This window comes from Microchirus variegatus, assembly GCF_963457635.1.
Source record: "Microchirus variegatus genome assembly, chromosome: 12".
NCBI classification, from domain to species: domain Eukaryota; kingdom Metazoa; phylum Chordata; class Actinopteri; order Pleuronectiformes; family Soleidae; genus Microchirus; species Microchirus variegatus.
This window is the reverse complement of record NC_139813.1, coordinates 15,677,311-15,693,186: the sequence shown is the minus strand read 5'-3', so window position 1 is coordinate 15,693,186 and position 15,876 is coordinate 15,677,311. Positions and strand designations below refer to the sequence as shown.

General features: G+C 42.0%; 1 protein-coding gene and 2 long non-coding RNA genes across 4 annotated transcripts in view; 2 read left to right on the top strand and 1 right to left on the bottom strand.

The window, feature by feature from the left end:
* Positions 1 to 61: 61 nt before the first annotated feature.
* On the top strand, positions 62 to 3,755 carry LOC310934923. The gene is made up of 3 exons (XR_014592972.1): positions 62 to 222; positions 2,030 to 2,159; positions 3,683 to 3,755. It is a non-coding gene; the product is annotated as an uncharacterized lncRNA (long non-coding RNA).
* Positions 3,756 to 4,175: 420 nt separating this feature from the next.
* On the bottom strand, positions 4,176 to 5,416 carry tcf21 (transcription factor 21). The gene is made up of 2 exons (XM_083898725.1): positions 4,734 to 5,416; positions 4,176 to 4,300 (listed from the first exon to the last, which is right to left on the bottom strand). The coding sequence occupies exons 1-2, from the start codon at positions 5,325 to 5,327 to the stop codon at positions 4,211 to 4,213; spliced, it is 684 nt and encodes a 227-aa protein (XP_083754851.1). The 5' UTR covers positions 5,328 to 5,416; the 3' UTR covers positions 4,176 to 4,210.
* The window catches only part of LOC310934922, a 38,560-nt gene continuing 27,972 nt past the window's right edge, over positions 5,289 to 15,876 (top strand). The window contains exons 1-4 of one of the 2 annotated variants that reach the window (XR_014592971.1): positions 5,289 to 5,422; positions 5,968 to 6,185; positions 10,575 to 10,733; positions 13,366 to 13,985. This is a non-coding gene — a long non-coding RNA (uncharacterized lncRNA). Of the gene's footprint in view, positions 5,423 to 5,967; positions 6,186 to 10,574; positions 10,734 to 13,365; positions 13,986 to 15,876 lie in introns of those variants that run through there. The other variant, XR_014592970.1, reaches the window with a different exon arrangement.

Here is a 15,876-nt window from a genome sequence, read left to right as displayed (position 1 = left end):
CAAATGTCAAATTAAATGTTTGCATCCCACTTTTTTTTTCCAGCAAGCAAGCAAGGAAAGTGTGTTGGGAGATGAAGAAAGAGACCTGGCACCGTCCACGTCCTCAACGTTGACATAAAGGCCAGAGGTCTCATGGCAGACACCTGCTGTGCTCCTTTTAATAATCACCAGCCGGTGCCAACAATGACACACGCAGGCGTGGGAGCGTGCCAGTAAACATGGGTAGGTGAATCTGGACAGACTCCAGCAATCCCTGGCATCTCCTCTGCTGTGCTGTGCTGTGCTCTGCTCTGCGGGCCGTGCCAGGCTGCCCCCCCGGGGGCCGTGAGACCACCTGACATGAACTGACACCACTGTCAGCTGTCGCCTGTTGCCCAACCTCAGTCATGTCAGTGCATCTGCCAATTGTTTAAACGCACGGTGGACGTATGCGTAATCGCTTACTGTGTCTTTAATCACTTATTCGCTTCAGACTCTTTCTCAGCCCGGCAGTCTCTAACTCGGCTCGAGCTTGTAGTCGTTATATATCCTCATTGCTAAGAACCGAGCAATGCTACGCTTAATTAACTGCTACTTTACTTCATTTGACCCTGAGCCAAACACTCTATTTCACTGCTTTTCATGACAGTGGCGTAGAGTAATCAATAGAGTATCCTTTGCTGCCATCTAGTGGTTTAAATCGACACTGGACATCAATCACTGAGGTTGGGGAAAAGGCTGATGTGTGTGTGAATTCATCCACCTCATTATTCTGCCATAGAAATGATGTGTAAGGCTGATATGAAATATAAAACCAACCAAGGAATTATAACTGCGACTTATCCTGTTAACTTAGGCTGAACGATTTCAGATAAATATCCAAATGCGATTATTTTGACAGGAATTACGATTCGCGATATCCAAGAATACTAATACTCATTTTCATTCGAAAAAAAATGTTTAAAGGTGCCATATGTAAGAATGTGGCCAAAACGGTTACTACACTCAAATTCAAAATACAGAGATCTAGGTTTTGTTTTCTGACGTAACTGGCAACCCGCGGTTGCTCGTCAGCTGAGACTCTACTGACTGCAATGCTAAAATATGCTAAAAATATGATTTCAAAACATAAACATGATTTGCAGTCTGCAAAACATTTTTTTTAATATTTTGGCTGTACTGTTGTTGGTGAGTTCAGTTTGTTATATGAACATTATTCCTTAGTCTCAGTTACATATTAGGAGGATTTTATGGCCAGTTGCTTTAGATTTATTACATAATGCACCTTTAAAAGGACTATTGTGTGATATTTGTGCAGATCTGCAAGAAACAAACATGTCATCTTCCGTCTAAGATGTGTATAGATCAGGACAATAACGAATCAAAAATTATATTTTGACACACATTTCGGCTTTAACAACTATCGCTCTTTTTGCAGTTCTTGCAATTTGCAGTAGGCCGTATTGCAATTTCGATCTAATTTCGATTAATTGTTCAGCCCTACTGTTAACTGAAATAATGATGACCTTCTTCTTTGCTAACATAAAACAGAAACTTGGTTATGTCCTCTCTACAACCAAAGCTGACGCAGAAGACACTGTTTTTCAATTAAAAACTGAAATATGATCTGTGTGTACGTTCCATCCTCAGACAGTTGTCTATACTATTATGTCATTGACATGACCTAACTTTAAATTTGTGAAGATTTATTTACTTATTTTTAAATTTCCATAACTATATTCCAACAATAACAAGTCCTGTCCTGTCCTGCAATAACCTGGTGTTACCACATAACAAAATAAAAATAATAATAATTCAACTTACAAAGATACGTAAGCTATAATCACATCCTGTTATGTTACAGCATCACAGTTGAATGATGTGGAGGAAAAAACAGGAAGAATACAAAAGCAAAAATACAAAACAATTAAAAAAAATGATGCAGATGCAAAGACACACACAAATAAAATACAAAAGTCGTGTACATTTTACTTTTTGACCTATAAAAAAATAGAAGAATTAAGTGCAGCTTTCACTTTTGGGTTTACAGGCTCGTGCTGACCTGCTGAGGGAGAGCAGGGAGATAACACTGCAATGGGTCTGACTGAGAACACAGTGAGCAACAAGGGGAGGACGTGAGAACCAGAAACATGGACAGGAGGAGATTTGAAGAGCTGAAGGTTGGTCATTAAAATCAGACAGCGGAGATTTGGTTGACATGAGCTACAGCCCTCATAACGCAGGATGTACCACCTACAGTCTGTCAGAAGACAGTTCAGTTCTGTTTTTATTTCGACCAGCAAGAAGTGCGAATGTAGCATACTTTGTCCAGAAGATGGCAGTCTAAATGACCTAATGCACTTTAGGGAAGAGTGTGGGTGGATATATGAGGAGTCACCACATGGTTTATGGTTGAAGTATGGAGAAATATTACCTTTTCTACTAAGAGAAAACACATCATAAGCTCAGTATATTACATTTAAATACAAGTTAAATACATGATATGGAGAAACAAACAGAGAATGAATGTTTTAATGTCACTTGTGTGTGTTATATCTATTATACCACATATTAACCCAGTAACAAACAAGTGATTTTAAAGTACTACATGTGCTTTGAGAAACGATGAGGGCAGAAGGACAATGTGATGGGATCAGCTGGAACACGAGCGGCTGCTGTCCTCCCCTCAGTCTGTGGACCTTTTTTTTTTTTCCCCCCACATTTTGGGCAGATGTCCAACAAAACAATTAGCAAGTATGGGAATCCCGAGCCCTGCTCTCGTACTGACCCATCCCTCCCTCCCTTCTCTATCTCTCATCCTCTACCGTTCACTGCAGCTGGCCCCAGGAGGGAGGCGGCCAAGTTTATTCTCTCCACGGTGGTCCCTTTGGGGTGGCTGATGTATTAGGTGCGGGTCCTTCAAGAGATGTTGGTGGGACTCTTGGTCTCATTGTTCCAAATGGTACGGCCCGAAATAAATGAGTGCATGAGTCAGATCATGTCCTATAGTCAACTTAAGGAAGAGCAAAAAGATTGAGTTTTAGCTGCAAATGTATGGAAATGTGCAATTTGCTCAAATCACTATGATATTAGACTGGATTAAGCATATTTTCCTAATGATTATTAATAATCTGACTCACCATGAGGTTTCCAGGTGGAGTGTTTACACTGAGCCTCTTTTAGGTTTGTAAAAATGAATGTTGAGTCATTCGATGGCAAGGAATAGGGGGTAAAAGAGAGCAATGGAAGTGACCAGACACCTACTCTTCTTTACTTTCATCCCAATAAGAAAGAGGGGGGGGCAGAAAGCGAGGGAGAGGCCTTGTGTCAGACTGCATAAATAACTGTCGACATGGTGTAAACACAGCGGTCATAACCCGAGCGAATTAAAACAACTGCTCTGGGCGGGATTAAAGCTCAGCAGCAGTTTTTTTCTAGCATGTCCTCAAATGTTGTCTCACTTTTTGATATCTCAATACAAAAATACAGTGAATTGAGCAAAAAAAAAAAAAAGTAACATATTACAGTGCAGTTTTTTTTTTCAAATTCTGGCTTAAATTACAAGAGAAAACTCTCTGCCTATTAAAGGCTTCCATATAATCTCTGAAGGCAAGAGTTTGTTTATGTAGTGACAACCGCGGTCTATGCTGTTATCTGTTAGAAACAACAGAGGGAGACTTATCTGTGCTTTGTCGGTGCTCAGGTTCTGCTGCTCTGAAGGAGAGGACTGATGAGAGACGGAGCCAGGTCAAAGTGTTGGACCCACACATAAACCCACAATAAAAACAACAATAAAAAAGAAGAGGGAAAAGAACACAGAAGTGATACAAATATACTTTTATATACATGTTAATCTGTACAACCATTGGAGACAGTGTGCACACACACATCCATCACAATGCAGCTGCCAAATTGGCCTGCATGAGTTATGTAAAAAAAAAAAAAAAAATGCATCTGCAGAGTATAAAAAAAAGCTATTTAATGCACACTGTTTATCTTTGAACCAGCAAAGACAGGAAAGAGAGTGCATTTAAATAAAGTTCAGCTTGTTTTACAGGAACGAATGGAAGGAGGACGCACTCTTCCGTTATTCCCACTCAAAAAAATCTGCCGAGATGACACGTGCATTTCAGACACTGCATGTTTTTTTTGTGTTATTTTTTTTGTCCTTTTTCCGTATAAAAGTCATTGTTCCCCTTGTAAGTGATGCTGCGCGCGCTCTGGTGGTGCATCAGGATGCGGTTGTGCCACATAACCTCGTCGTGTTCAGCATCTCCTTCAACTCGTTCTCCGGTTTACCAGCCACCATGAAAGGCCACGTCTGCACAAGGAAGGAAGGAAGGAAAACACAAACAAAAAAAAATAAAAAAAAAAATTAAATATTACACAATTCATTCACATCAAATAACACTATTTTGGAGAATATTGCAGAATTGGTCATTTTCACGTATCATGAGCCCTATATATAATATTTAAAAGATCATATCAGTGGCAGGTTTTTGTTACAAATAAGTGAAAGATGCAGCAACATGAATAAAATAAAGGTTTCAACTTATGCACCTGCTTTACTTGATGATTACGCACGTGTGTGTGAGGCCTTAAAGGCCATTTTCAAACCCTAAACATGCAACTTTTATTAAAAATCAAAAGTTATTCTATCAAAAGCTCACTAATCGATTATTCCCTTATATTTTAACAAATTATTATAATTTTTAAAAAAAGAAGCATCTAGTGGTTTCTCTCCCACATCTCACCAGGTTCACTGGATGAATATATCCGTTCTCGTATTTGTCGTTGGCGAGTATCTGCCGGAGGTGCGCGATGTAACTGGACGCCAGGCGCAGCGTGTCCAGTTTGGAGAGCTTGGTGTCCGACGGTACCCACGGCAGCGACGTCTTCAGCCGGGAGAAGGCTTTGGACAGGACGCGCATCCTCGCTCTCTCGCGCGCGTTGGCCGCGTTCCTCTGCACCTGCTTGCCCTCCTGCTGCGCCCCACCCTTGCGCGCCGTTTTCCGGGACGCGCTCTTCCTCCTCTTCCCCGGCGCGACCCTCTGCTCGTCGTCGTCGTCGTCGTCGTCGTTCGCGCACGGCCCCTCGCTCTCCTCCGTGCTCTCGTTGGAGTCTTTGCCCGAGGAGCCGAACTTCAGGAGGCCGTCCAGGAGGAGCTCGTCGTCGACGTCACTGAGAGACCCGGTGGACATGGTGAACCGTGTCCGACTTGGAGCGAGCTGACTCAAAACATGGGGAGCGGGGCGGTCGAGCTCGGGATGGTAAACACACACGCGTGTGGGTGATGTGTTCGTGGACTGCAAAGCTGTGCGTGAAGGAAGAGACTTTTTTATCTCCATGAACAGAGAGGGCGTTACCTCATGCTGGGAGGAGAGACACGGCCTCTGATCTCACATGGTTTCCAAAAAAAAAAGAAAAAGTAGATGTTTTATATGTAAGTATTTTATTAGAACAAATATTTATTCTTCAAATTGGGTTATTGTTTGGGTTCAGGTTGGGTCCTTGTTTCTTTTGAATGATCTAAGAGATAAAACTATGAAAAACAATAGTAAGAATAAGATATGCTTCAGTTCTGTTTATCAAACTAATACTGTATAAAATCATGTTGCATCAAATGTCTTTATAAGTTGGCTTTAGCTGGTTAAAAGGGAACAGAGCAGAGGTCTATGTCCACATCCATGGTCTGGACCTATTTTTCCCCTTCTTTATAACCTTAAAAATTAATAAAAACAACATTAAACCCAGAGCCCATAACCAAAATATAGTTAAGAATAAAATAAATCTCATTTGTCATCATAAAAAAGTTGAAACCTTTACTTTGAAATGAACTACTTAGTTGTTTTATGTTTGTAAAAGACTCTGCCACATGTAACTTTGACTATAATCGTCATAATTCTTACACACACACTGTATTTTCTCGATGTTTTTCGCCTCGTGCTCGCTCGCTGGACTCGTCTAACTTTCGGCACATCTCGCCAGTTCACAGGATAAAGTGCAAGGAAAGGCGAGGGTGTCACGTCTCGAATCACAAACTGGCGCCTCATTCACCCCTCTGATGTAATGGATACCCACGCACCCCACAATCCCCTGCTTGGCCTTCCACATCATTCCACACTGATGCTCCATGCACCGGTCCACTCATGTCCAAGTCCAAACAACACAAGTCTCTGGAGCTGAGTGGGGAGGGGAAAAAAAAGGTGCTTTTTTTTTTATTCCTTCTTCTTCTTCTTTTATAAATTCGTCACGTTAAACAATGAGATGTGTCGCATGATTTTTGAGTAACTTGAAGCTGCAGATGTGTGTTTATATGTGTGGGTGAGGATAAGAGGTGTGTGTCTCCTGAGAGCTGACCTATACAACCCCCCTCTGCTTCCGGTGTCACAGAGCATCCAAACAGACACCACTATTACAGTTTATCCACTTTAATGACTCAGTGAAACAGCCTTGTGTGGAAGATGCCTACATTTAAACTGGGATGGATTCAATTTAAGATATTTAATTACGAAAGAAGGGGAGTGGTGCTACACTCTTAGAAATAAGGGTTCCAAAAGAGTTATTCTACAAGGACTGAGGGTCTACCTGGAACCATTTACTTCTGAAAAACCCTTTGTTTCCTTTAAGAACCATTTTGACCCATTTCTTGAATAAAGGGTTTTAAAAGGGTTCTTGGTGGAACCCTCCGAAAGGGCCAAAAAGGGTTCTCCTATGAGGACAAGCCGAAGAATCTTATATGGTTCTACTTAGCACTTATATTTCTAAGAGTGTACAACTCGTACAACTTAAGGACCGTTTTCGTAAAGATGGTCCCTTAACTGTGCCTTAAGAGCGATATAAGGAGGAAAAAAGGTGATGAGGGGATGGAGGTAGAGAGAGAGGAAGAAGGACGCTCAATCTCCTGGGTGGGCTGGAAATCAAAGCACTCAGTGGAAAAGTAATAATAGAGTCTGTTAGATTGATGAGCACCTCTGAAATACATGGATACACCAGATAGTAAGAGAGAGAGAGAGAGTGAGTGAAACTAAAATAGCACTTTCCGATGAAATACCGTCATAAAGACTTTAAATCTCATAATAAAAGAAATCAACAGCATTTTAAAACCTTCATATAAATGATAGAAGGGCACAAGTGTAAAGGAAATCTTTTTAATGACCGTTTTCCCTCGCAAAGTTGTGGTCACACACACATACACACAGTGACATGAGGCAACAGGTGGAGGGGAGGGAGTGAGAAAAATGGAGGGAGAGCGAGGGGGGAAACAAAAAAGTGGGGACCCTGGCAGTTAGAGAGGGACATGCTGCTAATTAGCCGGTTTGAGGTCAAAGGCTAGGCTGGCGGTGTGATGTCACCACGAAGGGACGGCTTCCAGATGTTGCTCGCACGGTCACCGAGGAGGGGAGGGGAGGGGAGGGGGACACCTGATTCCTCGGGGGTCATTATCATTTCTCACACACACACACACACATGCACAACAAACATTTGGTGGTGACATATGCCCAGAAACAGAGGACGATTGGTTCCGCCAATGGTCACACCACCATCCCCAGGCCGATCCTTCCTGAGAACCTGTTTGTCCTTGAAGATATTCCTGTTTTACTTGTTAACGTACAGTCAACAATTGTAATTAATGCAGCGACAGTGCTTCAGGCATTCTCTCAAGAGGTTGTCAAATGTCAGATTTGTTTGGTGCCACATGTGTGGGGGCATCAAAAATGGAATTTTACAGTAAAGGCTGTCATGGTATATAACAGCTTTTCTCCTTTACTAAATCAAAAAGTCTTTAAAATGTGAATTAGTAGCTTTTCAAATTAAGGGCTTTTCTTCCTTAAGACCGGAAACAGTTATAAAGCTTAAAGCTGTCGTGTGACGTTAGCTTGTTGGAAATAGTATCAGTTATTTAGATTTTTCTAGAAGAAAAAATTATATATTCACTATAATCTTTATATTATCTGTTTTTCCTTATTTATTTTACAGCCATATGTTTGTTTTGGGCCACACGGTTGGTGTAGTGGCTCGCACTCTTGCCTTTGCAGCAAGAAGACCCAGGTTCGTGACCTGGTCAGAGCAAGGACCTTTCTGCATGGAGTTTACATGTTCTCCCACTGTGTGTGTGTGTGTGTGTGTGTGTGTGTGTGTGTGTGTGTGTGTGTGTGTGTGTGTGTGTGTGTGTGTGTGTGTGTGTGTGGGCTTCCTCCCACAGTCCAAAACATGCAATATGGGGATTAGGTAAATTGGATGTTCTAAATTGACCGTAGGTGTAAGAGTGATTGGTTGTTTGTCTGTATGTGGTCCTGTGATGGACTGGCGATCTGTCCAGAGTGGACAATGTCAGCTGAGATTGGCACACCCCCCCCCGCGACCCTCATGTGGAGGATAAAGTGGTAGAAGATGGATGGATGTTTGTTTTCTGGAGGGAGGGGAAAAAAAAAAAGAACAGTATGTTTAACTATGAAACAACTGACTAATGTGAGAGAACAGGGGGGGTAAATATGAAACAAAACACTGTTTTATTTACTGGGAAAACATTCCTTGTGTATTTTTATATGAGTCAAAGTATGAAATGAAAACAACCAAAAAAAAAAAGAAGTCCCAATTGGCTGCAGCACAAAAACAGAGTGAGACTGTAATCTTGGAATGAGGCTTAGGGTGAGAAAAACATCATCCATCTATGTCTAAGTACGCCAGTTCCCTGTCCCTTATCACAGCCGCACTCCCCCAGCCTGTGCACACACACACACACACATTTGCACATTACTGCTTTTCACCTCAGTTCAAAAAAAAAAAAAAAATCAAAGCAAAATAATAAGATTTGAGGTTGCAGAGAGTGCAAAGACAACCGGGAGTGGAGAAAGTCACTGCAAAAAGGATGTGGCAGACACAACTCTGCACTGAGAGAGAATTATGAACATGTTTATGGGAGTGAAAATGTATTATTATATTTCAAAAAAGAACCCTAATCCTTTGATATTCTGTGACAGGAACATCCGGGGGGGGGGGGGGGGGGGGGTAGGCCAAAACAGTGAGTCTCCGTGAATGAGACTGATATTCTGTCAAAGTGTAGGTTAACGACCTGGAAGTCTTGTCCTTACACTGTGAGGGAGTTGGAGTGTGTAAGTCTTTGGAATGTGCGCATACATATGCACTGATCTGCGCATGTGCGCGTGTGTGTGTGTCTGTGTTAAACTTGGTGTATTTCTCAATGTGGATAAGGATCTCGTTGAAATGGTGGAATCTGGAAAATGTTCTCGTGGGATTTGGCTTAAATGTTCTCCTCCATCACCTGGATCCACCGACCAGTGACAGGGAAAACTTCAGGTTTCCTTTAAAATCTTTGATAAATATACAGAGCACAGGCCTAAAAGATGGTTAATTCCATGGTTGGTGTTATTCCATCAACCTGCCTTGAGATTTAAGATGTCTTAAGATGCCAGTGGCTATAATCTGGCATATTTACACTACTGTTCAAAAGTTTGGGGTCACTTTGAATAGTCCTTATTTTTGAAGGAAAATCACTTTTTTTAATGAATATAACATTAAATGAATCAGAAATACACTCTATACATTGTTAATGTGGTAAACGACTATTCTAGCTGCAAACGTCTGGTTTTTAATGGAATATGTACCATTAGAACATTTCCAGTGTTCTAATGGTACATTGTGTTTGCTAATCGTGTTAGAAGGCTATAGGATGATTAGAAAACCCTTGAAAACCCTTGTGCAATGATGTTGGCACAGCTGAAAACAGTTTTGCTGGTTCTTTGACCAAAACAAAGTTTGAAGGGCAAAATTATTTAGTTCTGGGCACAATGTTAACGCGCATGAGTCTCTAAAGTAACGCTAAAGTTTAAAAACAGAGGCACACATACGCAGTGACGCTGGTTATTTGTAGCGCTGCTACAGACTGCTCCAGTTTGACTGTAGGCACGCTTACGCAGCTAACTGCTAAACGGTGCCTGAACTCCGGTACGTAAACATGATGTCACACTCGTGTTATTTCAGTCAGTCATCATGGAAACGAATAGTGCGTTAACGTTGACGCCGTTAGCCGCTGTTAACGTGCCCAGCACTAAAATTATTATCTTGAATAAAAGTCATTATGTCTAATCTTGCCAATGTCTTGACTATATTTTCTATTCATATTTACTCCTTTGATGAATAAAAGTGTGACTTTTTTTTATTGGAAAACACAAACAAAATTGTATAGATGACCCATTAATATAGGTGTTTAGTAAAATAAGTAAAATAAACTGATGAATAAAGGTACATCCTGAAATTCAGTGAAGGATCTGTAATTTTTTTTCTCATTTATTAATATACTCTGTGCAAAAAATGTGAAAAGAAAACCCAAAAAAAACGATTGTTTCAATTTGATGTACCTATGACAGCACACGTGTTAATACAGTGTGTGACCAGAGTTGCCGGACGAGCATTCACCTCTGTAGCAGAGACAATAACCTAGAGTTCCCCAAAAGTTCTCAGTTCCTCTAGAGACAACAATTTTTTTTACCCCCTACTTTATTTTGTAATGTATCATCAGATTCAGCCAGTGTGGATTTTTTTTTTAAAGTGCTGCTCTTCTCTCTTTATAGGTCAGTTGCTGTGCAACGAGAGAAGAAAATAAGTCATATCGTAACCAGACAGACGGAGGTCAATAACAAATCAAGCCTGAGGGAGGAGGAGGAGGAGTGAGAAACAGAGTTCTCTGAGTACAGACTGCGGAGAAAACAACACATTTACATAGATACGCGGTAAGTTTGTTGCTCGACTGTCCACCAGGCATTGAATGCTGTTTTTGGTGAGTTTTTACCCCCAAATACTTACACACACACACACACTCTTAAGCTGTTATTGGCTCAACGCTGACTTGACCAAATGCCCAAAGTGTCCTGTCGGAAGTTAGTGAGATGTGATGCAGCTGCAGTTGGAGTGTGTTTGTGTGTGTGTGTGTGTGTGTGTGTGTGTGTGTGTGTGTGTGTGTGTGTTTTAACCTCTGCTGCAACCCCTGCCTGGTCAGACTTGTGGCCTAATGATCGGATGCACAGATAAAAGACGGTTTGTGTGTGTGTGTGCGACTTTGTGGGGCTTCTCTGTGCAGCAGTGGGGCAGTGTGTGGGACAGTGCTGGGTTTCAGAGTCAGAGGTCTGGTCTCTGTCATTGTGATTGAGGCTCCGGTTTATAAACAGAGAGAGAGGCAGAGGGACACACTGCTCGGTTTTTCCCGTCTCACACAGTGGGGCTGTTTTGATGTGTGTGTGTGGTTTAATCCTCCAACCAGGGCCAGAGCTCCCAGCAGCACTCAACTACATCCTTCACAGCAGCCGCTCATACACTCTCTCTCTCCTTCTTCTTCTTCTTCCTCTTCTTCTCATCCCAGACCCCCACAACCACAAACACACACACACACATGCATCTCCTGGTTGGATGTCTGGTCATTTCAGTCTAGCCAAAACAAATAGAGTCAAAGCAGCTTAGGGGGAGAAAAAAAACAAGCTATCTAGCCAAGGATGCAATCACACACTTAATACTGTTTAATGTATTTCGAAGTGGTAATCTGCTTCGCGTCCACGGTGCAGGTTAAACGGATGCTTTAGTGTCACACAAGAATGAGCAAAGTCGGACATCAATAACGTTAAATACACACGTTTAATTCATTTTGATTCCAGGTTAGTCCAGTTTTGGAGATGCTAACGGCCGCGAACTAAGATTAAAATAGAAAAAGGTCTTGCACACACATGGACTCATGGTAATAACAGAAAAAAATGTCACAAAACATGGTTAAAGAAAGTGAAAATGCAGGTTAATTCATGACTTTCCTGGTCGAGGTAATAGTGCATTTAAATATCGACCATCATCGATTTTTCTTTAGATCATTCTTGCTTTTGTGCATCCAGACACATGACTTCTGGTTTTTCCCCAGAATCCTGTTTTGTCTCTCAAACATGAGAGAATCTCACCTTCAAAGAAGCCAAATAACTTCAGCAAAAAATAAGTTACCTGACTTTGGATGTCACTCAGAAGGTCTAGCATATGACAGAACATCTGGGCTTCCATCACTCTAAAAGGGACTTGTCTTCTAGGTGCTGATGTTACCTGACCTTTTGGTCTTACACTCTTAGAAATAAGGGTTCCAAACCTGTTCTTTTACAAGGGCTGAGGTTCTACAAGGGTTTCTTCAAGGGTTCTTCGTAACACTAATGCTCCCAGTCAGAAACATTTTGATCCAGAGAACCTTTTAAAACCCCTTTCCTGAATATAAGGTTTTAAAAGGGTTGTTCATACCACTGAGGATCCAAGTAGAAAGGAACCAAAAAGGGTTCTCCTATGAGGACAAGCCAAAGAACCTTATATGGTTCTACTTTTATAACTAAGAGTGTATGTTCTTGAACCTCATTAAGCTCCTCCTATGTCACTGCGTTTCTCAAAGATACTTTATTCATTCAGCTTTGTCTTCCTGCACACAAGAGAAGTACAGTCCAGATTTTCTTTATTTGTGGTTCCCCGTATGTAAGCGATTCACTGGATCAGCATCCTCCCAGATTCTTAATGTGCTCATTTTGTTGGGACTGAAATTAAATAACGCTCGGACGGGATTCGAGCGTTTGAGTTCCCCAAAACTTATCGCGCTCATCTAACCTTCGTCCGATCTCTGCGAAGGTGAAGGGGCGATAAAATGTCGGCGTCCACGTTACGCACACCCAATTAGCGGCGCGGCGTGGACGCTGAACCGTAGCCCGTTTTATTCACACCTGATTAGTCAGACTGTTGTTATTATGGAGGGCGATGACGGAGAGCGATGATAAACAGTGCCGCGCTCTCATTGGCTGGATCAGGTTCAACGCTTTGATCTTCTTCCTCCTCATTACTCAAAGGGGGAACGACAGGTGTGTGTGTGTGTGTGTCTGCATGTGTGTGTGTCTGTGTGTTTATATGTGGAATTAAAGCGTTCAAATTCCTAAGTTGTTATCAAGAGGGTGAAATCTATTTATCGGGTATATTTATTATCAACATTTATACTCCTTGCAGATGCTTTCTGAGGGCTGCATCCTTTTTTTTTTTTGAAAAATGAACTCGAGTTAACCCTGCACCTCCCATTTCCTCAGCACGTTATATCTCTGTAGTCCGTGTAAGTCATATACACTCGCACATCCACAAACAGGGCACTGATACAGACAAACATACACACGGATTATCTATAACTTTGCTTGTAATGACTGTAGCATGGTGGTGCGGAGGGGAGGCAGACTGAATATTATCAAAACTCCAGGAAGAGAGATAGGAACAGTCCCTGTAGACACCACACAATCACAAACTCAACAAAACTCCACTTGTTTAGAGTGCGGGGCTTTACACTTATGTATTTGTGTGCGTGTATCTCTGCAGGAGCAGCTCACTCTCGTGTGTATGGACAAACTGCAGGGCTTGAGTTAAGATAAACCCACATAACCCAACCGATATCTCCGGATGAACCATCCAGAACTGCTGATAGTTGGGGATAGTGTTGACTGCTCCAGAACCCAGGGAACCGCCGGGCCTTCCTGGGTGAAGTGATTACACACCATCACTCCTCCTCCCCTGGCTGCTGATCTCCACGTCCTACAATCTCCTTTCTGGTCCCACAGGGGAGAAACACCCCCGCCAGTCCGAACATGGAGGCTCCTCCTGGGCTACTCCGCTGGTACTCCCTCTAACTCTAGGAGTGCGGGTCTTGCTGTAACAGGGAGGGAACTTGTACAAACATTGCACATTTTGACTTATGTGTACAATTCCTTGCACACACTCTCACACACTAACATACTGTACACACACACAGAGAGAGAGGCAGGGTGTAGCATATACAACAACAAATCTCTTACACGTGTAATGTAAACATGGAAAGCCATCGGTTTTTATTAAAGACATAAAAACGAAGGAGTGCAGAAACTGAGAGGATGACAAAGAAAGGAATGTGGAATAATGAAATGGACCAGACATGCTTCGCTGTTTAGGACTCGTGTGGCATATAAGTGAGCCTGAGGTGTGTGTGTGTGTGTGAGGGGGAGGAGGAGGGGGGGAGAGCTAAGCTAACCTTTGCATCATCTTACATCACATTTCAACCTAATCTGTGTGTGCGCCAGTGTGTGTGTGTGTGTGTGTGTATCAGTTCTCCCATGAGACACAGATATTAGGCTACCGGAGGCTAACAGGAGGTAACAAAGAGGCGAGATGCAAAACTGTGATAAAAGTGCCCTCAACGCACACACACACACGCACATTAAATCTCAAGGGACCGTGGAGATTCTCCACTCCCCAAGTCCCAAAGCAGGAAGCACAACACGAGTGAGTATCACCTAACTCATTAGCACGTGTGTGTGTGTGTGTGTATGTGTGTGTGTGTGCGTGCGTGTGTGTGTGTGTAAGACCCGGCTTTAATGCAACAGACAGGTCCACTTAATAGCATAAGACAGACACAATAGCACCTTAATCACTAACAGATGTCTGCTCACCTCTTTGCTAACTGTAGAATTTAACTGTTGAACGCAGAAAGTCCATTCAGAAACTAACTATTAGTCTATTATGTGTGGATAAATGTGGATAAGTTTGAGAAACATCCCATAAGGAATACTGGTATATCTAAGAGGTAACACACACACACGCAGTTACGCAAACAGGTCGTGTCCCTGTGGTAAATCAGCTGTTGTCCAGCTGTTTAATGTTTAATTAAACTGTTTAATTTACTTTTTTTGACTTTATTTATTTGACAACATCAATCTGCATTATAAGAGGTGAGAAGTGTGTGTGTGTGTGTGTGTGTGTACAGGCACAGACAGTCAAGTTCCCACAGGTTCTTATGGTCGTGAGCATCGTTATCTTCATTACTGTGACAATCTCCGGCCATTATTTCCATTCCTTGTTGACATTATTTGTCGTTGTTTGTCCGAGTGCAAAAACCATCACAGTCATTATCACCATGTTTTTCCATATATGACAATTAGACATTTTGAGGGACTCACTACAGGGCATCTGCTCTTGTCTAGGACTGGCTGACATCTCAGTGACTCAATCCTACTTTTTCACTTCACTGTTTCTTTTAGGATTGGGATTTAAAAAAAAAAAAAAAGAAGAAGAAGAAAAGCCCAGAGTAAATCAATCAACAAAATGGTGGTCCTTTATCTATCTTTCCCCCTGGATGCTAATTTAAGATAATAAACCTCGCAGATCATTTCTCTACTACTCCAAACTCACCGTCACCTCTGCACCTCTCGCACACACACACACACACATGGTCAGATAGGGTTACAGTCTACACACATGTGCACACACTAGCATACAGCAGGTGTGTGTGAACTCTTCGTGAATCTCTGTGCATGGAGTTTGCACATAGGTAAGACAGTGAAATGCATGTTTAAATAAGCAGTGGATGATAAAAGATGGGGTCAATGGCTTCACGGTTCACACATGTGCCTACACACACACACACACACACACACACACGGACACACACACACACACACACGGACAGAGAGAGATTAATTTCTCTCTGTGTACAAGTTTAAACCTCTCATTTATCTTAAGTCCCCGCCTTAAACACAGGTGTTTGGAGCGTTTACAGAGACTCTTATGCCAGATATCATGATATCATACGACTATTATTCCTTCCACTTTTTTTCCTTTTTTAAACACACACGGTCGTTTCCCACAGAAAATCCCCCTGATGCTTCACTTATCACAAACACAAGCCTCTCTTGTGCGTTTGTGTTTTTCCCCACTCTCCAGCTCGGTCAGTACACAGATATTTAGCTCAGCGACACAGAGTCTCACGGACAGACTGGCCCTAAGGTTTTTTTTTTTTTTTTTTTATTGAGCAAGAAGATAAAACGGCTGGTTCTGCTTTGTGTCCATTAGGGCTAAAAT